Raw genomic sequence first — 25,980 nt, 5'->3', positions numbered from 1 at the left:
TTTATACCAAATGAAAAAAACCGAAGAAACAAACAAAAAAAGCCCCAAAGCCAACAAACCTCACCAATAACTCTCTTGTCTCCAAACCCCCATACCAAGGAATTTCAACCGAAAGCATAAAATTAGATTAAACTTATATGACAAGATACACATACAAAATATACAAGATGCATAGTTTTCAAAGGTACTTACAAACTTTGCATGTGTTTTACTTTATGGAATGCAATGTGCTATGAAGTCTTTGTTGACAACTGTGTAGATATTTCCCTACTATTTTGATGAAAAATTTGTTACTACAGCTGAAGGGGAGGTGGAAGAGTATCTCCTTTCTCCCATGAGATAACTAATTGCCTTTCTGATCCTTCTGCTAATGATAGTTTTGGTGAAGAAAGGTAACAGAAACATTAACTCAAACAGCTCTTATTTAACCAGTGTCACACTGTTAATTGGATGCAGGGTCAGGACAGAAGATATATTCAGAGCCTGATGAAATTTAAGGGGAAAATGGAACCACAAAATATATTGTAAAAGACTAAATGTATCATTATGAGACCTGGTTCTAGGTGGAGGGAGTTTCCTAGTATTCTTCTGCTTTTATACTACTTATTTCCATTTCTGAAAAGATGATTAACTCTTGCTTAGGGCAGGTAATACCAAAATTTTTAACATCCAAAATACAATTATAAACACACAGGCAAGGTAAGTGGCAGACGTTTTTTCCCTCACCAAAAAATGAATACCCTTCCTTTCAAGAGGAAGGAAAAAAGCAAAAATATAAGATGACTGAATGTATTGTAGGAAAATTCTACTTACCCATTCCAAACACTGTCACTTCCTGTACATCTCAGGTTTCCTGCAATAAAGAGACAGTCACGTGTTTAGTTAGGTCACCAGATTTTTTATGGTGGTGAAACCATTGCTTATATGTATTCAGCAAGATATTTTTCTTCTGTTACTATTGAACAAGCTCAAGAATGAAGTTATAGAATTTTGAAATCCTATGTGGAAGGTCGAGCTGCATTACCCACATCATTTTATAAAATTTCACTTTTTTTCACATCAAAGTAAACATTTTAAATCCAACCCAAGGTTGTACAGTTCTGTTTCTGAACATCAGCTGTTTAGAGGCTTTTATGAAATGAAGCTACTGCCAAAAAAGTACCAAATGGGTAATAACAGGAGTTTCCTACAGTGGCACCCTGATCTGCTGAACTGAACTTAGCTTTTACTTTCAGACTGCTTTTCTGTATTATTTTAATAACATGTTCACAGTTACAGTCATGCAAATTGAAGCACAGTCTAAGCAAAAGCAAAGCAAAGGTGTTTACATGTAGATTTTAAACCCAATTGTTTATGCAGCAGCACTTTAGAAAATGCATTAGTTTTCCTCTTTCCTCTATCCCAGTATCCCCAGACTATCAAAAGATGCTGATTCTGATGTTGGCTTTTTGTATTCCCAAAACAAGCTGACAGGCTAATACCAGATTCTTAATTCAGCTATAGCTTCATCAAATTAACTTCACTGTAATTTTAGAGAAGTGGGCATTTATGTATTTCAGACACCAAGGTTGAGAATGTCAAGTATTCCAGGGGCAATTCATGCTCCCATTTCAGTCTCCTTCAGGAATTAAGGCATTAATATCACAATAAACAAATAAATAAATTTAATAATTTATTAAATAAATAAACTATAAATTTATAAATTATAAATAAATATAAATATTGTGATATAAATAAATATCACAATATATCACAATAAATAAGGGAATTAAGGAATTAATATCACAAAGAGCATGTCATATATCTGGTCTCCACCAAAGTTACTCAGATGAGCCAGCAACTTCATCTCTTCTGGAAAGTAATTTCTCTTATTGTGCCTCTTCTACTTCAGAAAAATCAACTTGTATTGCACTTCTAAAATAAGACCAGAAGTGACACAATAATTATTCAGAAAACTGGATTTATTGGACACTTGCATAATTAAGAGTTTTCTTAAGGATTTTAAACACTTGAACTTGGCATGGCTTCCTAACTAGCTCTCTTGAATCAAGGGTCCATCAGTTTCGTTTTCAAATATACCTTCATTTTGAGATGGACCTTTATTTTCCTCTGGCATCAGTGAAGTAAAACTAAATTACAGCATCAATAACGATGATCTTCCCATTCAACATTCTGTGTGCCTGGGGTCTTGTATTGTGGCACTAATAACTGATTAGTCTGATCTCTTTGCTGATCCCATCTTCACTATTTATGCTTAACTTAGACAGGTATTTTTTGAATGTTCTAATTTTCTGTTGTAATAAATGTTTGAATGAAGCTGATGGCTTTGTAAAAGGAATACCAAATGAAGAGTGAGAAAGTCAGAAGCTACCAGTCAATGACTCAAAGTTTGTTTCATCTCTGCAGCAGTGATAATACCTTAATGAGAAAAATAACTTTCTCTAGCATTTGTTAATAAAGTATATTAAAATGCCATAATTTCTATTAGATTTGTTCTAGACTGCTGCCTTAAATGAAAACTAAAAATTTTCTAGTTAAGAATTGAGCATACTTCTAATGAGGCCAGGGGCTCATAATGCACTGATTGATGACAAAAAGAGAAGGGCATCTGCAAGACAAGGGAAGAGATAGAAGGAGCAGAAATACCTGAAATGCAATCCATCAGCAGAACCAGTGTCAGACACTGATCACACAAATACCATCAATGTGTGCTAGACAGTCAAGAGAAAGCATTTCTTGGGCCAAGGACTGTTGCTGAAAGGAGTGGGAAACTATGACTAAAAATCCTGTTTCCCCTACTGTGTCAACCCTCTTGCACTCACAGAAACAGAGTTTGGTACTTTGCATGTGAACTGGATGACATCAGAGATCAGCTACCATCGGATCCTCTTATTCAGATAGGAACACTATGCAAAACCTTGTAGGTTTGGTTAACTCTGCATGGAAAGGAATAATAGGCCACAATCATCATGTAATAATTACTACAATTAGATTCCATCTCTGGTCTTCCCTCAAAAAACATAAGGGAATAATTGCCTACATAAGAAAATGCCATAGACGTGTATGTGACTTGCATACGGACACATGCAAAGGGCATCAGGGGTGGAGAGGGAAAAAGAAAGTGTTAAGAACATAATGTTAAAAAAGGTTAATGCTCTCACAATGTTGATTTAACAAAATAAAACAAAAAATAAAAATTATCAAAGTATTACCTCTGATTATAACATGCAGAAAACATTATAACATGTAGAAAACACACAAGAAGAGAAAAATCATGGAAAAAATATGGATGATCCAATTCTCTTACCTCACACAACATAAAGACATGCAATTTAAGTTAAATAAATCTGTGGCCTAGTAAAGTGAAATACACACTGAATTCTCTTGGAAACCAATTACACCCATGAAGTCTGAATCTAAACTATTAACGACTTCTGCATTTTATGAATCAGCTGTTGATGTACAACTAACTAACCTCAGTATCATGTGAACATGCAGAGTTAAAACTGTAGTAAAGAACCAAGGTGCTATCACCCTATTTTTGTACGGCAGAATGTGAAGGAAGAGAACAAGCAACTGAACTGATCTTAGAAAAAATATGTAAGTACACATGAGGGGGAGCATTAACAGGTACTCAGTAAGCTTGACCACAGAAAGAACTAAGGAATCCATGTTGATTCCTTTTAATTTTCATATTACTGAAAGGAAAAAAACATGCAGTTTTACTATTAAAATATCTATAAAATGAAGGCAGTTGACAAAGTACATTGAGAAGAGTCATTATCAATTTCTAAGATATCTGTCAAACCTTGTATCCAATGTACTTACTTTTTTTCATTTTAATAATCTCAAACCAGAGGAAGGTGTTATTACCTGTAAAGTCAGATCAGGTCTCTTAGTTCCTTCACTGTACAGCCACAAAAAAAATCTTGCAACACAAGGAAAGCAACAATGAGGAAGTGGTCAAAAGTGCAAATCTGAGATATTAAATCTCCTCTCAAATTCTGCTGCAGGTTATTCACTCCTCTTCCATCCCGATCACAGTCTGCATGTAAACATACACCCTTTTATTCCATTTTGGACTGTGGAAGAAAGGAAGTGAGGCACAGACTTCCTGATTTCTGCCAACTGTGTTGTGAAAACAACTCCAGCAAACAGATGGGGAAGACAGGGAGTGGCAGCACTTCGAGTCACTGTAACTCTTTGATACTGTACAAAAATCAAGGCAGCCCCTTAGACAAGAGAAATAGTAAAGCTGCACAGAAAACTTCTGATTTTTAATACACAAGAGGCTTAAGCATGTTTTCTTTTGCTCTATAACAATCTGAAAGTCTTTTAAACATACCAAATTGCTATAAATCTTAAGCAGTCCCCTTCTCTTAATGAAAGACTTGATTAAGGTCTATGTCTCTTTATCCCGTGTAAGTCTATGCAGAAGCTGTAGTGCTGAAAAACTACCAAAACATACATTTTACTAGAATCATATTTCATGATTTGATAAAGAGAGACAGGTACTGGAAAAGAGTATGAGAAACAAAGCAAAACTGTTTATCACCAAGTGTATCACTAGGAAGTACTTAAATCCAAACAACTGCATTACATTTAATATAATACAAATGAAAGTATATCCCATCAGAACCTCTAAAACACTATATTTTAAAATAATCACTATTTGCAACACAAGTGTTAAACGAAAAAATAAAACAACTAAGGAAAAAATATCCCTAGGACTGTGCACATGTGAGATTTAACTTTTTTCCCCTCTTGCCTATTTCTTGGGCTTTCAAGGGATCCTGACATTCTGTATCAAGCTCTTCCCTTAACTGTGGCTATTAAAACATAACTCAAGACTCTGACATTCTCAAGTTATCTCAATATTTTAAGGAAAATTCAAACCAAATGCACTCAATTGTTGCCCTAAACACAAGTGACAAATGTTTTTGCTTATATGACAAGCTGTAAGCTTCTGTTCATATGTATATTGAAACCAATTAACAGTAAGTACATCAGGCCAGTCAAATATTGGTGAACTTATTTGATAATGCACATCATAACAACAAGTAATTGCATTTTCCATCAAATGAGTTAAATACTTACAGAACAAGTCTGATATTTTTACAGTGTAAGATGACAACTCCTCCTAGTGGAAGCAGATCCAACATAGCAAAATCCAGAAAGATGTATCTAATATTAGGCTTTGCTCGTATTGGCTAGCTTTGTAGTTTTTCTAACCTCTAACAGCTTATTTATATACATAAATGAGAATCAGGTTTCAAATGAACTTGAAATAATTTTTTACTGTAGGATTATGTCTCACCACTACCTCCAAAAAACCCTGAGCGACTGCTGCAATGAGAAGTCACTTCCATGTGTTCGGAACAATGAAGCTCTGCTGATTTACTCTTTCACTAATACTTTGTATCAACTGTGCCAGGAATGTGAATGAATCCCCTGCATTTATCTGAATAGACTACTCTGTTAAACCAATTCCAGACCCAAGGGCTGAAGCTGCCACAGACATTACACATGCCACTCTGCCTCTACCTAGAGGAGTGGTTTCTACAATAGCAGCTCAGTGCTGAGCTAGTAGAAATCTGCAGTATCACACAATGCACTGAGCAGACAATCAGTACTCTCATTCATTTTTTTTAATCCTCAATTTGCTTCTTGGTTTCCTGTTCAAACCATTGTTTTAAGCTGTTGCAATCAAAATATTTTTTGTAAAATTTTGATTTGATTGTGAAAGACTTAATGTTACTGAATTATTTGAAAAGAAACCATTAGCATAAGTATTGTTGGGAGGCTACTAACCCGAATTTTTAGTTCAGTCAAACAATCAGTAAATCTGTTACAGACTACAAACACAGAACATAACTCAACCTGCATATGCTGTTCTGCCCAATGTTTATGTAAAGACAGAGTCTGCAAAATACCACTCCAGACTTTTTCACTTTACTTTCTTTGTGTAACAGAAGTGTGACTTCACTTCATAATATCAACATTTTTAATTATCAAGCAGAAGATCTAAAAGAGAAAAAGCAATTTTTCACACAATCTTATTCCATGGGAAACACACTGTCACAGGTGTTATGCATAGCAAAACTATACATGAGCTTAAAAACCAGTGTGTGCAGAGAAAAAAGACACAAGAAAAATCAAAAGCTTTTCAAAACAGGGACAGAGAGAAACTCAAAATCTCTGAAAATCCTTACACAAAGAACTACCAACAGCTGGGATGACATCCTGGGGTATTAAGTATCCCTGTATACTTATGTTCTTTCAACACTTTTATAAGCTTGTCCTATGAAGAGACTGACTGTAGCATTCCATACAGATTCTTGAATTTCCTCTGGAGTGTGGATCTGTCACAAACCTACTCTACTAGTGCAAATTAGTTCCAGAGCTTTGAAAGTGTCACTTTGCTCTTGTGGACTTGAACTTAATCTAACACATTGGCAGTTCCCTAGCTCTACAGCCTGACCAGTTATTGCCCATCCTCCTGCAACTGGCCTAAATTTAACATAAATAGTTTACTGTGTATGCTTATTGATTGACAAAAATGGCAAATGGATGCAGGTCAGATTTGCCCTGGCAGGTGCTCTGACTGATCAGGTGACCAAGTATTAGTGAACTTAGCATCTCACCACAAAAGACAAGTACAAATCTCTAAATTTATTCAGTATGTACAACTTCTTAGCAGATAGTCTGAAGACTAGGCCTGACTGTAAGACTACTTACATGATGCAGACTCTAGTTAAATAAATAAATAAATAGAACTAAGATCATCAAGCACTTCAACAGAAAATGTTGATGACTGGAGCCCAGGAACTCTTCCCTCTTTCTGTATGTCTACCTGGGCTTTTGCAGCTAGATAGGAATTCGTTCTCCCTGCACCTGAAACCAATCACAAGCAGCCTTGAGTGTTAGTGCAATCCTAAACTTGAGCCAGAATGCTCTGTTGAAGAGATCCCCCAGCCTCTTCTCAGACTGAACAGCCAGAGCCTACAGTGTGCCCAGCAGTAACAGACTGCAAATGCATATGTCATATAATCAGAAATCTGGTTAAAGCTACCACGCTAAGCTCTCTGTGGGGAGAGAGGATCAAGAGAAAATTAAATTATAGCTGTGATACCAAGCTAAAATTTCACTGTAGACTAATCCAATTTAAAATGTTCTAGCCCTGCTCCTTTCAAGTCTTCAGCCACATCAACCCAGAAGTTACTAATGGCTATTACACCATGACAACCCATGTGGTCAAATGCTGGAACTAGCTACCTAAACCAGTCTTTTACATAGCAAACAAAACAACTGCCCCCCCTGCAGAGTGTGCATTTTAGAAAATTTTTTTGAAAATTACCACTGCAATACGTTCCTGAAATGTTTTATCACAGAACATATTCATCTTTACCTTCTCTGTCCTTCAGAAAGGGAAGGAAGTAGCAGGAGCACTATTTTTTTTAAGGCTTCTTATATACAGTGCTTGACTTCATACACACAGAACTCCTGAATCGGTCCCCACATAACAATATTTGAGGGCAATTTTATTTGCCTTCTGGTGCTTGAACCATTATGGTAAATTTAGGTCTTTCTTTCAAGTTGTTCTACGAATAATGTAACTTTTTTAAAAAAAGGCTGAGCTATTCACATGGCCAGTTAACTCTAGGAATTGACTGTTATCGATCTACCAAATTAGACTGGTGATAAGAATCAAACTGGCAGCAGGAAAACAAGATAAAGCACAGGTGTGTGTCTGCTAAATTATGATCAATGGACAAATACATGCTCTCTTCTCAAGGTATGCTTCATTATACCCCTTTGCTGCAGTTTACTGCAGTGTAATAAAAGAAAGAACTGTGCTGGCACTCCTCACATATGCCAGAGCTAAGCAAACTGTTTAGTTTAAGACAAAGAAAGTGGTTTGAGCAAACCCAGCTGTTTTGCATTGAATCAGCTCAGTAGCAGCTTAGTAGTTTTGAGCTACTTAACTGTGTAACATGCCTTGGCTCTCACGTACATCTCATCTTACTGCTTGGCTGCTCTTAGCTTCTGAACTGTGTCATAAACAACAGGAATTGTCTCTTCCTCCTTTCTCTCCCCCCATTAGTCTGGTACCCCAATCTGCAAAGACATGCCTGGTGCTTTTCCCTAGCCAGCTATGCACACATTTTTGTTGACTTTTACTTTACAATTTCAAGAACACCCTCTAATACATATAATGTTCCAGTTGTGTCCATTCTCACAAAACCCACAAAGAGAATCTTAGTGACAAAGTATATTTAACAATATGATCTAAGAGAACAGGAAAAATACATTCCTGCTAAGCCATGGTACTTTCATTTAGCATAAAAGGCTCATTTTGTAGCATTCTACAATAATTAATTAATTAATTAAAAATAATTAATTAATTTTGTCTGAAATGAATAATTTAGTTGTAAATTCAACCTCCTCAGAAAGTAAAATCATTCACTCTTTTGTTTCTTTTTAATCAACTTACAATTACACAAGAAAAGAAAAAGAATGCATTTCCTGAAAATTATCAATAATCACAGAATCATTTATATTGAAAAATACTCCTAAGATCATCAAATCCAAGTAAACAGGCTTATTAAAATATACTTTTATAAATTTATAGATTATTCAGCGAGAACAAATGTAGTTTAACATAAATTCTATTTTCATTTTAGATATATGTTTTCTCCCTCTTGTAAATTGAATGTCCTATAACTCACCAGCCCAGGTAACTTGCATTGAGACAGCTGGCAAAAATACCATTTCAGAGTATCATTAAAGCTTGGAATAAAAATTGTAACAATTTAGAAGCTGCTTTATGGGGAGCTCAGCCATATAGGGAAACATAGGCCATAATATCACCAACCTTCCAAGTAAGTCCATCTGCCTCTGAAAGACAGACAGCTTCTTTACTTACTAAATACCAGCATGTGATCAGATGTACAAAACCCAGGGGGTTTTTTGTACAAAAAAGTTTTTTCACTATACCTTTAGACCCAAATGCTAGGTAACTGAAATATTCATGTACTTGGGTTTTAATTGGAAAAAACATCAGTGGTGAGTCAGGAATGTTTTTTAATCAGCTGAATTTGCTTGCAAAAATGCTACCAGCTGTGTTTTTATGAATACAGGGCAAGTCTCATAAGAAAAGAACTATTTTCTTTTCCTTTGAAGATATGATAAAGGTAGTGCCAAGATTCTTTGAGCCAAATAAAAAGCAGCACAGGTAGATAACACAAAATGCCTAGCCAGTCTAAACTTGTAATGCCAGTCCAAATTTGTTCAAAGTATTTTTGATTAATGTTGTGGTAGCAAATCTCATGCTTTACCTACTTTATCACCACAACAGTTTTATTGGTCTTTCTGCAGATAGCCGAAATAATTTCTTTCCAGACCCTTCCCATTTCCTTCCTACTCTTTGATGCAGTATTACTGCATTCAAGCTATGAAACATCTTTCAATGAAAGTGTGAGGTTGGAGTCAGTCATCACCACCACTGAGCTTTTGTTACCTACTGGCTTCTCTACTGCAGCATTCCTCATACCAAGCTTCCATCCACAGTGTGCAGTGCAGGAACTCAGCTGTGATTCAGAGCTTATTGCTTCACAAAATCACAGAACTGACATGGTTGGAAAAGAACTCTAAGATCACCACATCCAAGCGTCAACACCTCCCCCCAGCCTCCCTAAAAGAAATAAAACATTTTTATCAATATCTGTATCACCATGCCTACTAGAGCCTGCCAAGCCTTGAACTTGCACCAGTGTCTGAACACTTGCTGAGTGGCACAAGTGTATCTTACACTGCATTAAAATCTCAATGCATTTGGCTCCTACCTGCAGTACCACTTGCCTTTGACTGTGCTATGTCTGTAATCTTGCAATTACAAGACTAATGCCCTGTCACAAATTTTATGTTGTATCAAGTACAACATGAAAGGAGTGTTTCAAAGTGTAACTCATTAAATGTTTCCTCTGGCATCTGTTAAAGTTCTATGTGTTGTCATTAGAAGAGCAAAAGACAAACAGCTCATGTACAACTCTGTGCAATAGTAACGGCAGCTCTTCTTTGATATATTTTCCTGCGTGTAAACTCTACCTATTTCAAAGACATTCTAAGTGTTTACAATACAATGGTAAATCTGCATGCAAAAGTAACAGACTTGTTCATCAGCAGTAGTATTCCACAACATGAAATTAAACCAGAATGTAGCCCATCTCCTGAGGGGCTTGTTTAAATAGACAGGAATTCAAAGTGAACTTAGATTAGGCTCCCTGCGGAGCAGGGTCTGTTCTCTGTTAGACCAAGAGGGCAGGCAAATTCCAAGATTGACAGCATTGCATTATGGAATCAGAAGTTTATTAGCACAACTATCCATATTAATCTTAAAAGTCACACTAACAATTACTGATATATCCAGAAAGTTGATGGAAGAAGTGCACCAGTCTTTAATAGAGAACTCATTTTAATAAGTGTCTAGTTGTGAAAGCACTGCATTAAAAAGTCTCCCAGGTACATTATGAAGAAATATAAAGCACTATTTCTGTAAGGTAGTTAAAATTGTAAGGAAATTTTCTGTACTCTGTTCTAATGACATGGCTGGGCATGGATATACAAACTGAGCTTGTGCACAGAAAGTATAACAAGAGTCAGAAACATTGCACCTGAGGACTTCTGCCTCCTGTCTGTAGGAAAAAAAATCACTCAGAGCTCTTCTTCACAAAAATGTTGGATATTATTTACAGTTCCAAAACTTCATGGATGGAGTAATGTGAGAAGTTTCCTAAGCTGTTTTTGATAATTTTGTTATTTTAAAATTTTATTCCAGGTTTTCTGAATTCATTCTCTCTCTAGGTATAATTAAACAAATATATTTTATTCCTGTCCTCAACCATCTTGTCCTTTTAGTTTTCACTTTCCCTCTTACACGGAGGACTTCTAAAGAAGTCTTTCTAAAAGTATTTTCAAAAAGTGTGACATAAACTCCATGTTAATAAGAACGGCCCAGGCAGAGAAATGGGAGATGCAATAAAGAGGAAGAAAACAGAAAATAAAGCCAGCCAGATGAAAAGACATCAAGAAAAATTTAAGTCAATAAAGCAAGAAAAGTGAATAGAGAACAGGAATATAACACAGATGAAAACAAAGATCTGAAAGCATGCAATAAAGCATAATTAGAGAAAAAACTGACACACAAGAATTACTAGAATTTTCCTTGGAGGTTTTTTCCCCACCATTACATGAGCAATAATGCAGTTTTACCAGTGGAAGAGTCTGTACACATGCTAATTGCTCTGGAGTAGATCAACACATGGGCAGATAACAGGTTTCCATTTCTAAAAAAACCCCTATTTTTCTCCTCATTGTTAAAAAACCTCCATACTTCAATTACACAAGTTGGTATGCTATCGTTTGACTGAACTCCTTTAAAGATGCCTTCTTCAAGGCAGTTTTTAAAATAGCTTTATTTTTTCAGATCTTAAGGAAGAGCTAACAGCATTCTCAATGGTTATACTGAAATTACCCCCTCTTTGGTCTAAGTTTAAATTCAAATTCATGATTTGCAAAGGAAATTCTTTTAATAATTATGTATAAGCTCTACTCAATGAGTCTTATATGTAGTGAATGAAAAATTCATTATCTATTCCACAATATTCCCATTTTCTTTACTGGAAATCAGGACAATTTTATTTGATAACACTATTTTGCTTGTTAAATGGCATCTGGCTGCATACAAATTAAGTCTTTTTTTAAAAAAAACCTACACAAAAAAACCCACCCCAAACCAACCCACTATGCTTTTCAGACTGTTAGACCTTTTATATCAGCATTAAGATTACATATCAGATAGCTCTGATTTCAATTGTTTGAGACAAGGACAACAAAAAAAGAGACCAATCAAACTGAAAACAAAGACAGTGTGTGAAGGAAATGAAACTGAGTTATTAAAACAAGAATTTCTTTCTCAGTCTAAGATACAAAATGTTTATGGCTATGTAGAGCTTCCACAGTGCAAGCATAAAATTTTCAGTAGATTTTAGCTATTGTTCAAAATCATTCAGATTTACTGACTCTCCAAAACTATCACTAGGTCCCTTAGTTGAAGAAATATTCACACAACAGGGAACTGCTATAGCATGCCTAATGGTGAGGGGATTAGAATTGAAAATAAGCACCGCACTTTCTTTTCTGGCAACATAGTTCAAATCCCAAGTGAGACACTAGGATAAATGAACCAGAGAGCCTTCATTCATTCTCCAGCAAACAACAAACCACAAAAGATCCATACATTATGTCAGTAAAATACTCAGCAAGAACGAGAAGCCTTGGAAACAGAAATTCTTGTCTCAGAGTCTGGTTGAAGGTCATTCCTTTAACACTGCAAAGTTCACTTGATTTACATTTGATATAATGACATGTAAAGGAATTTCTGGGTTGCTTATTATCTTTTATTTCCTACAAATTCAAAGATGCAGGCAAATATTAATCTTCTCTATTTCACAGCTTGATGCAAAGGGAATAGAAGAAATGATAATCCTTCATTATTGAAGGAGCCACTGAAAATTTGTGGACACTTTTCTAATTTCTGCTAAATTAAAAAAGCAGGTGTCAGTATAAAGAAAACCAGAGTCAGATTTAAGATTTCCAGTTTCCACAACAATTCCCTATAAATCAATAAGCCTACACCCAATTTTTTAGTTCAGATGCTGTTTAATAGCTTCAGAAAATCTGTTAGCTAGTTAAACATGAACCGACGTCTACTGATTTGCTAACTCCCCCTGTATTTCAAAGCAAATCTATGCTACGTTGATTTTTTTTTATATTCCATGATGCTTTAATCATATGTGATTAGACCCAGTCCAGAAAGCAGCACTAATCTGATGACACTACTCCAACAAATAAAGTGACAGGCCTTTCATTAAAAATAGACAGAAAAGACTCCATCAGTGACTGAATTATTTCCCTTTTCAGAAATCCTCTTATATCACAAAATGAATTCTTAGCCTAACATCTAATTATAATTCCAATCATGCAACCTTTGCACAATTTGGAGGTGTATGTATATATATATATAGAATATACTGGATATACCAAATACTGCAGGAACCAATAATGTACTCAGATGTGTCTTCAGTGCAACAAATCAAGTAGTTAAGTGCCTGATGATGGCACAGGTGATGGCAAACAGCTGCTACACATAAAAAAAAAGTCAAGCATGCAATCAGTGGTTGTTTTTAAGAATTTTAGACTTAGCAGTTTATTATTTGAACTCAGTTTATTACTATGTGTGACCAAAGAGGAAGAAAGCATTTGCTTCTCTACAAGCACTTACCAAATGCACTCAGAGGTCATTCACCTGCCTGGTGCACCACAAAAATGAGTGTAAACTGCTGAATGATTTTCCTGACTCAAGTCTGACAAATATTATCTGAGAGTATTACTTAGCCAGCGTCATGTATCTTCCCCTAGATAGCTGATGAACTAAAACTAATTTGAGAAATAATACACTGTAGTTCTTTAGAAAGTAAAACCTACCTAAAAATGTCATTCTGTCAGAGTTTCTTATAATTTTTTCTGTCTAAGGAAATAAGGCACAACATCTCATTTCCTGAAACCAAATTTTTAAGTTCATAAAACGCAAGAGCCTCTACCAATAGTATTTTGGTTCCCCTTGTGCTGAAGCATGATAGTTTCCTTTGAGGAAATGAGCTTGCAGAGAAGATCATAAATGGGTATTAAAGGTTTCAGCTCAGACAAAAAAATGACATAAATAAGCGAACTGTAAAAGTAATTGCACCATGAGCTCTTGCCTAAGAATGATTAATACATTTCAAAGTTCTGACTAACTTCCTTTGCTGACAGCATGGCATACAGAAATAGAAGCCACAGCCTCTGATCCTTTCAATCAGAACTAAAGCCATGACAAAGGCATAACTTCAATTGCTGCTGTACTGGACTGCAGTTTATCTGCATACTTGGAAATCTTTCTTTGACAAGTGCCAGCCACTGGCAAGAGGAATGTATTGCTGTCATTGTAAGGAAACCTACAGCCAGCGGAATTCTGGTATTATGGTATCATGGGGGTGAACAGGCAAACCAGAAAAGGCTGAGATGGAACAAACCAGGAATATTTAGAAAAGGCATATAACTTGATTTTACTAGGATTTTGTAAATATTGTATTGCATTTCAGCACCCTCTGGTGTTCACTAGTGCTGAGAGTTAAAATTCTGAGAAAATACCCAGCCTGTAATGTCACTAACTGAGGAGATGCTTCAGATGTATGTAAAGAACAGGATTCTATTCTAAAGCACAAAATTGGTGCTCCAAAAATAAGCACTAGAACCCCATCCAATGAACTTAATAGAAAGAAACATTTGTCTGATTTTAAAAGAAAATCCTTGTATTTTTGACTGTTTGGTGAGTTACTTCTTAAATATTTATTTATTTAAATTGAGTTATTTATCATTCAAATGTTCTCTTTGTTGTCAGTTATATATTTGTTAAAATCATAGAATCATAGAATCATAGAATCCTAGGGGTTAGAAGGGACCTCGAAAGATCATCTAGTCCAACCCCCCCTGCCAGAGCAGGGCCACCTAGAGCACTTCGCATAGGAACGTGTCCAGGCGGGTTTTGAATGTCTCCAGTGAAGGAGACTCCACGACCCCCCTGGGCAGCCTGTTCCAGGGCTCTGTCACCCTTACAGTAAAAAAATTTTTTCGAATATTCAACTTGAACCTCCTGTGCTCCAATTTACACCCATTACCCCTTGTCCTATCACTGGTCACCACTGAGAAAAGCCTAACTCCATCTCCCTGACACTCACCCCTTACATATTTGAAAACATTGATGAGGTCACCCCTCAGTCTCCTTTTCTCCAGACTAAAGAGACCCAGCTCCCTCAGCCTTTCCTCATAAGGGAGATGTTCCACTCCCTTAATCATCTTAGTAGCTCTGCACTGGACTCTTTCAAGCACTTCCCTGTCCTTCTTGAACTGAGGGGCCCAGAACTGGACACAATACTCCAGGTGCGGCCTCACCAATGCAGAATAGAGGGGGAGGAGAACCTCTCTTGACCTACTAACCACACCCTTTCTAATGCACCCCAGGATGCCATTGGCCTTCTTGGCCACAAGGGCACATTGCTGGCTCATGGTCATCCTCTTGTCTACCAGGACTCCCAGGTCTCTTTCACCTACACTGCTCTCCAGCAGGTCAGCCCCCAACCTATACTGGGACATTGTGTTGTTCTTCCCCAAATGCAAAACTCTACACTTCCCCTTGTTGAACTTCATCATGCTTCTCTCTGCCCAACTCTCCAGCCTGTCTAAGTCTCTCTGAATGGCAGCACAGCCTTCTGGTGTGTCAGCCACTCCTCCCAGCTTAGTGTCATCAGCAAACTTGCTGAGGGTACATTCTATACCCTCATCCAAGTCGTTGATGAAGATATTGAACAACACCGGTCCCAGTACCGACCCCTGAGGGACTCCACTAGTCACACACCTCCAACCAGATTCTGCCCCATTAACTACAACTCTCTGACTCCTTCCTTTCAACCAGTTCCTGATCCACCTCACTACCTGATCACCAAACCCATATTTGGTCAACTTATCTACAAGGATGCTGTGAGAGACGGTGCCAAATGCTTTACTGAAATCAAGATAAACCACATCTACCGCTCTTCCATCATCTATCCACCTAGTAATTTCCTCATAGAAGGCTATGAGGTTAGTCAAACATGATTTACCCTTGATAAAACCATGCTGACTGCTCTTGATGACCCCCATGTCCTTGATATGCCTGGAGATAGTGACAAGAACAAGTTGTTCCATCACCTTTCCAGGGATGGAGGTGAGGCTGACCGGTCTATAGTTACCCGGGTCCTCCTTCTTGCCCTTCTTGTAGACTGGAGTGACATTTGCTATTCTCCAGTCCTCAGGCACCTCTCCTGTTACCCATGACTTACTGAAGATGATGGAGAGTGGCCTAGCAATGACCTCCGCCAGCTCCCTCAGCACCCTTGGATGCATTCCATCTGGACCCATCAACTTATGGATGTCCACATTACTCAGCTGATCCCTAACCCAATCCTCATCTACTACGTCAAATTCCTTATCTATCTTGACTACTTCTGGGGCTAAATGAATCTGGGGCTCATGTGGAAACTCTGCAGGAGTAAAGACAGAGGCAAAGAAGGCGTTCAGCACCTCTGCCTTCTTTATATCCTCTGTCACCAGGGCTCCCATCTCATCCCTTAGTGGGCCAATATTGCCTCTAGCGTTAGTTTTACTAGCTATGTATTTGAAAAAGCCCTTTCTATTATCCTTAACCTGACTTGCAAGGTTAAGTTCCAAGGAGGCCTTAGCTTTCCTAATTGCCTCCCTACATCCTCTGACGACAGTCCTGTATTCCTCCCAAGTGACCAGCCCCCCCTTCCATGATCTGTAGATTTTCCTTTTCCACTTAAGTTTTCCCAGCAGTTCCTTTTTTAACCATGCTGGTCTCCTAGCTCCCTTACTAGATTTCCTAACCATAGGGATGCTCTGATCCTGTGCTTGCAAATATTGACCAGCTATCTTGAGCCCCTTTATCTTCTAACAACCTGTCCCATGGGATTTCTCTTAACAGTTGATTGAGGAGGCCAAAGTTTGCCCTGTGGAAGTCCAGGGTTTTGGTCCTACTGAGTATTCTGTTCCTTCCACACAGGATCCTGAACTCTACCATCTCATGATCACTGCAGCCAAGGCTGCCATTGACCACCACTTCTTCGACAAGGCCCTCCTTGTTGGTTAGTATAAGATCCAGCAGCGCTCCTCTTCTAGTCGGCTTGTCCACCATCTGCATTAAGAAGTTATCATCAATGCACTGGAGGAACCTCCTAGACTGTGAAAGGCTGGCTGTGTGAGTCAACCAGCAGATATCAGGGTAGTTAAAATCCCCCATGAGGACTAGGGACTGAAGTTGTGAGGCTGCTTTCAGCTGCCTGTAGAAGGCCTCATCAACCTCTTCGCCTTGATCAGGAGGTCTGTAGTAGACCCCCACAACTGTGTCACCCACACCAGCCTGCCCCTTAATTCTTACCCACAGACTTTCAACTTGCCCCTCATCAGCCCCTGCACAAAACTCAACACATTCTAGTTGCTCTCTCACATAAAGAGCAACTCCACCACCTCGTTTCCCCGCCCTATCTTTCCGAAAAAGTACATAACCATCCATGGCCACATTCCAGTCATGTGACCTATCCCACCATGTCTCTGTTATCGCTACCAGATCATAACCCTTAGCTCGTACACTGACCTCTAATTCTTCTTGCTTATTCCCCATGCTGCGTGCATTAGCATACAGACATTTCAGGAAACAATCAGAGCACACTGGTGGGACTAAATCCTTCCTAGACCAACTGCCTTTGGGCCCTGGTTTGTTCTTCTTGTGTTTGTCCCTAACAGACCCAGTTTTCTCCCCTTCCCCCTTCACATCTAGTTTAAAGCTCTCTCAATGAGCCCTGCTAAGTCCTGCCCCAAAAGCCTCTTCCCCCTCTGGGACAGGTGCATCCCACCTGTCACCACCAGGCCAGGTGTCTCATATAGCATCCCATGATCAAAAAAACCAAAACCCTGTCTTTGGCACCAGTCTCTTAGCCACTCATTGACCTGCAGACTCTTCCTATATACCTCCCCACCCATTCTTACAGGAGGGATGGAGGCAAACACTACTTGTGCTCCAGACCCCCTAACTAGCCGTCCCAGGGCCCTGAAGTCACTCTTCATTGCCCTTACATTTCTTGTGATAATTTCATCACTGCCAATCTGAAAAATCAGCAGTGGATAGTAATCAGAGGGACCCACAAGATTAGGGAGTTTCCTTTTAACATCTCTAATCCGAGCCCCAGGGAGGCAGCAGACCTCCCTGTGGGATGGGTCCGGTCGACAGATGGGCCCTTCTGTCCCCCTCAGAAGGGAGTCACCCACCACAACTACTCTCCTTTCCTTCTTGATTGAAGAAGTCCTAAGGACACGGGGTGACTGACGAGTCCTAGGTGGTTCACTAGGTGAGTCTACCTCTGTAACTACATTTTCATGTCCCTGAATTTCCAAGGCCTCATACCTATTCTTCAAGGGCAATTGGGAGGGAGGAGGGGGTCGGGAGGATTTTTTCTTGCCCTTCTGAGGCCGGACCTCCTTCCATTCATTCATGTCTCTTAAGGCCTCTCCTTCTGTCTGGTGGCAGGAGGGGTGGGGATCCATCATCTCCTCAACCTCTCCCGTCTGCCCCTGCCTCAGGGTGTGATTCCACCAGTCTATTTCCCTCTCACATTCTCTAATGGATCTCAGTTTCTCAACCTCTTCTGTCAGTTTAACCACCTGCCTGAGGAGATCATTTACTTGCTCACAACGCACACATTCGGTGTCACCGGTTCCATTTGATACCAGTGCCAGGCACAGGCATTCACTGCAGCTAGAGACTTGCACTGCTGCATGCCTGCTTGGGAGCTCAGTCTGAGTCCCCACATTCTTTTTCACTGTGGTTTTTGTCCGCGTTGTGACCATGATGTGTCTATCTACTAGTTGCTCCCTGTCTAGCCACGTGCCTGCCCTCTGGAAGCTAGCTGCCGCTCTCTGCTCTGCGCTGCCACGTGCTTACTCCTGCTTTCTTTGCCTGCGCGAACTGCCTAATAATAATATCACTGCTGCTGCAACATTAAAATGAAAACCTCTTATTAGTATGGCTCATTGTAACACCCCTCACGAAGAAGTTGATTCTTCTGCCATGACTGCAACATTTTTCCAAGAGCAGAAACAAGTAGAGTCATGCGGAATGAGCTCTCAGCAACCACTGTAACAGTGTGAAAGCAGACAGTACACCAACCGGGTATTACAGCTCCTGTTTTCTTAAGCTTTTCGACATACTCCCAATGGTATTAGATTGCAGACATTTACATATAAATTTGTTAATGTTGCATGTTTAAAATCTTTACAATCCCTCTTTCTCAAAGCAAACTTTTTTGCTTGATAGTAAAGTTGACATAAATCTATCAATTACAAAGCAAAAACTTTTCCAACGTATTCCTGTATTTTTGCTCAAGATTCACCCTTGTTACTAGAAAAGGCAGATGAAAAAAATATTTTAAAATAGGATTAATTTTATTTTCCAACTAATTTAGATTGATAAATTGACAACAAAACCTAAATAATTTAGTTGTCTGAAAAAAAATCGTCCTTAACATTACATAATACAAGAAAAAAGATGCCCTGCAAATTAGCTAGCACCATTTTTTCATGAAAAATGCACATCAAACCTTATTATATTTAGTTCTCTCTCAAAATAATTCAGTATTAAAAAGAAGATTTTAATCTTATTCTCTGTAGATTTGAGAATACCTCATACTATTAGATAGTCACATTTCTTTTAATTCTGAATTAAAAAACCAGTACTAGCATACCGAGAAATAACTGCCACAATTAAGCTCCAAGATTGAGATTTTTTAAAATTTTAAATCCACAAAAAGTTGCTTTTGGAAACATCTCCTAGCACACCTAATTTTTTATTATTAACTAGTGACATAACAGTAAGACAAGTACAGACTAATAAATATACATAAAGCAGTTCTTACCATAGAAAAAGGTTATCATGGTCTATTATGTAGTTTTAAAATGGGAAAGCTCTTGGCAGAAGACACACCTTGAGAAGTTTTATGCCCAGTGAGCAGCCAGACCTGCCTAGAAAACTGTGCTGATGAATCACAGCGATGATAAGTGAGCAGCGAGGTCTGATGGTTTTTTTCCTTCCCCCACTTAAATCAAGCAGAAGCTTTATACTAGTTGAGTAAACTTCTTCATACCTTATTTTTAACTATTATTGTTACTTTTCTGGTAGGTGAAAAATGTACCAACTATTTGTTAATGAGCCATTATGAAATATAGAAATTCCTACTTTCAGCTTAGAGTTTTGCAAGTTATTTCCTGAAAAAATTTACAAAAATGGAAGAAAACAACTTATAAAATGGAAGAAAACCTGAAAAAATAGAAAAACCAACACCCTCTAACAACAAAATTGACATATTTACATTTGTGTGAACTGATGTACAAGCTCAAAACACCATCCACCACTCCAGACCTCAGTAGATTAATAGGGAGGGTTAACTTACCACCTCCAGACATCAAATTACATCTTATTTGTTATTACTACTACTACTATTATTTTTTGTATTATGGAAGCCATTTAGGAGTTTCAGTTAGGATCATTTCCCACTCTATGTCTGCACTGGAAACATCTGTGGTCTCAAAATGTAGATGTATAATTGCATAACTTTGCGATTATTTATCCAAATGTTTTTTTTTCCTAAGTCACAGGTGTATTGCTCTTAACCAAAAGACCACTGTATTGAGGAGTTAATGATCCAAGATACAAGGCACAGACCAGTGCTGTGCTGTGCACTCACCTTGGCTGTCAGACCTGTTTGCTTTGGCTGCAGGACATCCTCAGCCAGCTTGTGGGATGGAAGAGAGGAGCCTGAAAGCAGCTCCCACTCATTACTGGCAAGTACATCACCCATGTGTCCTTCTCTTTATCTAAGAGTGCACCAAACAGTTCTCAAGTAAACCAGTCTTCTGTTTGATGGTAGAAATGAGAACTAAAATTGTTTTAAGAAAATCTTGTAAAAGCTCTGAAGATCAAAACGTCAGACAACCTTTCCATGGACAGGATCTACCTGGCATGCTGGGCTCTGATTTGAGACCTGTTTGAAACACACAGCTTGGCATCTAGAAGGACATACAATTATCTGTGCTATCCTTTTTCTCTACAGTGTTAGCCCAAATAACTGGTCTTTTAAGCAACACTTTACAGTCTCAGTGTCTTTCTTCCTAGGACTATAACAAACCAGTTATCTCCTTGAGCAAAATAACAGGCCATCAGATTGCTTTTAGGTGTAAGCCCAAGAAATAAAGGTATGATTTCAGGATTGCTAAAATCCATTAATTGAAAACAAATGATTTTATAATTTATGTAAACACATTCAAGTTGAGCTACATATAGGTTGCAGGTGTAAATTCTCATGCTGCGTGTATGTTAGACAAACTCTGCAAGCACAGAGCTAACAGAACAATCTGAATTTCTGATTTTCCAAAGAAGCAAGCTGGTGCTGGCTGTTGGGGACGGATTTCATCTTGTTCTACTGTTCTACAGCGCAGGAGTGAAGACCCTGAAAGCACAATCTCAAACCAAAGCCACACCCCTATCAGAATTTTATTAGCACCATCAACATTACTCTATTTCTTCATAGCCCAGGTCTTCACTTTTCTCCTCAGCTCCTTCTTCTGTTCACCTGGCCCTTCACTGCACTCTCACATATTCCAGGGTAACTCTTCTAGGTTCCACTATTCCATTTTAACTCTGTATTAATGTCTCTAGCCCAGTCTGCTTAAAGATAACACTTCTTGCTTTCACAAAATTTTGTTTCACTCTTTCTGATTCGTAACAAAAAAACATTCAAGTATTTCTAGTAGACAACTGTTTTGCTGAAAAACAAGATGCAAGGCTGCCAGTGGAAAACCATATGGCCTCTATGTAACTAATACCAGTCACACAGCAATTAATACAAAATACAAACAGTGCCCATTTCCCTTCCAAACTACCCTTGAACAGGATTAGTGCTTTAAGGTAAATTAAGAAGCAATATTGTTTTATATATACAGTAAGATATCTTTTCATAACATCACTCATAAATGCAAGCAATAATTTTGTAGCAAGTTATTGAATAAAAGCCATGGATCAAAACCTGATTGAAATCTCCATGTACGAGGGTGTCAATGTCTACTTAAATCTTCCCATAATTTTCAATGGGGACTGTGACAGTATTTCTTTTAAGTTTTTCTGAGACTATTTTTCTGGATTCCACACTTGAATGGTTGCAAACTTGAATATGTAAAAAATTAACTAGACTCATATAGGGTAAACTAGTAAAAATGTTACGGAGGGTGATGGTAAAAAAATGAGAGATCTTGGTATCAGTAATACCTATGATTTCCAGAATCACTGACTGTAGTAGCTGCATGTTTTGCTTTGCTGCAGAAATGACTGATACCTATTACTAGTTTGAATAAAGCAAGATAAACTTTATATAAATGTTGCAATTCCAAACACAGGAATTTTTTTTGCTTTCCAGCATTTTGGAAATAAAAGTAAAGCCCCCTAAAAGGACAAAGGACAAATTATTTTACTTCAATGCTAGTACTGAGAAGAATTCACTGCTGGTTTAGAGTGGCAGAGCTAACTCTGCACATTCATGACAAAGAAACACTTGTATTTGCACAGAAGAATCTTTGATGTGCAGCTTTTTGTTTCTTCATCCTGTAACTTCTGCAGGGTGATAAATTACATTAACTTTAATGACTAGTTTTATGAAACAAATATTGGAAGGAAGAACATGGAACAATGATTAAGCAAGGATTAGTTATAACATTGCTTGTTAGTTTCATATTTTCCCACTATGGCTGTTAAAACACAGAAAAGAGTTTTACTGATAGATTGCAGAAGTGCAGAACCTGAATTCAGTGAATAAGTGCAAAACTGCAATGTGGCATTCCCTGAGACAGTATCCATATGACTTCCAAAACAAATTTTACAGCTACAAAGCATGTTTCTTTTCTACATGTCAGTCTTGAAGCATGGATCTAACTATGATATTCTACACTATAATATACCAGTATACAATGCAGCTGCCCATTTATGTAGTCACTCCAGTGAAGATTCTTGAGAGCCAGTTTTAATTTAATTGGTGTAGGAGGAACTTTGCTATTTTCACTTTCCTCAAATACATCTATTCAATACATGGTAAATTGAAGTCTTGCGACTGTAATATGAATTAGCCAGATTTAAAATTAGCTAGCACAAGATGGCAAATCTGCCTCAAATAATATGCATAATCTATTGTAAACAGCAATAAATTTGACAGACCTATTGTTCTGAAAATACTAGTCAAACTACATTACTAATCACCCTCATTATACAACTTTCTGGATGGAAAATAAGAATATAGTAGAACACCATATAAGTAACCTGGAGCCAGCCTGGCTTTGCTAGTGATATACTTTACTAAGGCACTTAACCAGGAGTCATTCTACGTAAAACTGGAATTCTGCAGTCTATCTTGTTTTACAGAACGTAACAATTGATGTGATTAAAATGAATTTTAAAAATTTTTATCCTATTTCTCATGTTTGTAATCCCAATGATGTCTTAGTTTTCCCACTACGCAAAAACTTCCAATTCCTTCTGTTTGCTTCCCATACTACAAGCATTTATGTATAGGTACTTAAGACAGATCCCCAGCTTTGCTGCTTTCACAGTGGAAGAGTGAGATCCTCCCCCATCATAAGAGCACCACTGATCCCACACCCTTGCAGTTCACTGCAGCCATAATTCATGCACAACAGCCATTTCTAAGTACCAGTAAATAAAACCAAAACTGTGTCCTAAGGAACTTCTGCTCTTTGAAACAGAAGCACGAAGTTAAAGAGGAGCTGAGATGAAAGCCAGTTTGCAGCAGAAGTGAACTTCAGCCATCCCCAGAAGAGGGAAAGCCCAAAGGATGGATTCAGATCCAGGAGAGCAAAGGTTAATCTGATCTCGTTTTCGCCTGACACATATTTCTTGATTACCTCACGAACCCGGAACTGTCCTGTTTCTCATGCAGCAGCTCCATCTGCTGTCTAAAAGGAAAGATGGACTTAGCATTGGGACTGTACTTAGAGAATAAAACCGGAAACAGACTTGAAATTCAATCCGAATTATCTATGAAAAATTTCTAAACACTTTACATATTTGTCCTCCCACTTAAATGGAACCAACAGCTGGCATTTACGTACCTGTGTAAACCAAAATGAAACTACACAGAGGAGATAATCATATGAGTGTCAGGACTTTCTACTCACACCTTCAGAACTATTCTTACAGCAAACTCTGATTATTCACTATCTGCATTTAGTACTGTGCCAAAGGTACCATGTTACCAAATTGCACTGGTGGGGTACTGACTCATCTCACCCCACAAAAAAAGAGTTCAGGTATTTACAAACTACAAGGTATTAATGGCGATTCTTACTTGCAAAGGGTTTATTCAAGTTGCACGTAAATTTAAGCGTATTATTCTGAAGATCAACTTAAATATTAAAAATAAATAAATAAATAAAAAGTTCTGTTTCTTTTGTGCAGTGCAGGGCCTGAGCTGCTCTGATCTGAGAACTCAAACTCAACTTTCCACACTTTGCATTCCTCTAACAGGAGCACTTTGAAGAGTTCTGTCTGTAACAAAAGAGTTATGTGGCAAGACCATAAGACCATATGGACTCAGAACTTCTACACTGTCAGTTCTACACTGAATGTTCTCTAATTTGATGAGTCTTCTCTTGTGATTACAACTGTTCTAGCTCCACAAGAGTCTGTCAGTTTAGGGACGGCACCTCCATTATGATACTTGCTGTAACTACTGAACCCTGCCAGTAACCCCCAACATTGCAGGACCTATTTAATCATCAGCCAGCTCATGAGCTTCGGCTCACTGCTGGCCAGAGACAGGCTAGCTGACTTTGTGAGAGTCACAAGGCATACTACCAGTATGCCTTCATTTATCTGAGTCACCTTGGTTATTCATTACACTTGGTATCTCAGCCCTTGATGCAATAGCTAGTGGATTGTGTACCCTAATCAACTTATCAACTTATTTTGCATCCATTTCATTAACTACCTGGCTTCTCAGATTTTAGGGCACACTCATTTATTTTCATGTTTTTCTCCATTCCTTTTTCTCCATAGTTACTGATGCTTTTAAATTTTTATGAAGTGAAACCCAAGATTCTCACAAAACTGTTTTATTGTATAACTTAGGCCACCACACTACAGGGCAAATATCCTTCCAGCCCTGCCTGTTCATCCCCTGCTCGCACTCCTGAGCCCTCCAGAGTGAACTGGTGCCACTGCAGAGCTGAGCTGGGGGGTGTTCACCCCAGCAGCAAAAGGCCACAGGTTTTGCCTGGTCTTAGAACGCAGTTTTGAGGAACGTTAAAAAAAGAACTTCATACTCTCTCTTCTTTTGGGGTTTCTAACATGCCTACTCTTGTTTTAAAAAAATAACATCAAAGACTTGTTTCAGACCATAATTATAGCTTTTAAAAGAAAATCTTGTTTTACTGAATCCTCTGGGGGTTTTGCTGTTATGTTAGAACAGAAGTAGTTCAGTCATTGCTCCTCTTAATTAATTTAGTAATAGGTATTCACAGTACTTGGAACAATGATCCAAGTATACTGTGATGTTTTCGCCCAAACTGAAAATATTGTAATGTAATAGAATATTTTCCTCATTTTTCTTTTTTGTTCTTTCCATCTAGAGGGTTTTGTTTAGTTCTTCAAAATACCCTCAGTTACTAATTTTTAGGTGTGATTCCTACATTGGATTTCTCTACCTATTGAATCACAAAAGGTTTCTGCAGCATCTAGCAGATACTGCATGGACACATTTTGACTCACCACCTGTTCCTGGTGTTTCAAATACTCATACAGTATTTTTTTGTCTCTTGTAGCACTGGAAACCCAACACTGCAGTGCATGGGATTATGGGACTCTTAGTGGACATAACCAGAGTTCTGTAGGTTTCTTTAATCCAAATGATGTTGTTAAAAAAAAACCCCAAACAAAACAAAAACAAAACAAAAAGCAAAAAAAAAAACAAAAAAAAAACAAAAAAACCAAAAAAAAAAAAAAAAAAAAAAAAAAAAAAAAAAAAAAAAAAAAAAGCAAAAAAAAGCAAAAAAAAGCAAAAAAAGCAAAAAAAGCAAAAAAAAAGCAAAAAAAAAAAAAAAAAAGCAAGCCATCAAGCCCTGTTTAGACTGTTTCTAAAAATTTATAATGCTGGAACTATATGTTGAAAAATGTTGAAATTACTTTTTTCTACATAGCTTTGGAACAGACAGGGT

The 25,980-nt window shown here is 37.9% G+C and overlaps 1 protein-coding gene across 1 annotated transcript in view; it reads right to left on the bottom strand.

Annotated features, from left to right (window-relative positions):
* Nucleotides 1-854, bottom strand: part of BCAR3 (BCAR3 adaptor protein, NSP family member) — a 72,047-nt gene extending 71,193 nt beyond the window's left edge. The window contains exon 1 of the mRNA XM_030455536.1: nt 814-854. Within this exon, the coding sequence (XP_030311396.1) occupies nt 814-817 (4 nt within the window). The 5' untranslated portion in view covers nt 818-854. The remainder of the gene's footprint in view (nt 1-813) is intronic.
* Between the last annotated feature and the right edge of the window lie 25,126 nt (nt 855-25,980).

This window comes from Calypte anna, chromosome 8, assembly GCF_003957555.1.
Source record: "Calypte anna isolate BGI_N300 chromosome 8, bCalAnn1_v1.p, whole genome shotgun sequence".
In the NCBI taxonomy this organism is placed as follows: Eukaryota; Metazoa; Chordata; class Aves; order Apodiformes; family Trochilidae; genus Calypte; species Calypte anna.
The sequence above is the reverse complement of the archived record's forward strand: the minus strand, read 5'-3'. Positions and strand labels throughout refer to the sequence as shown.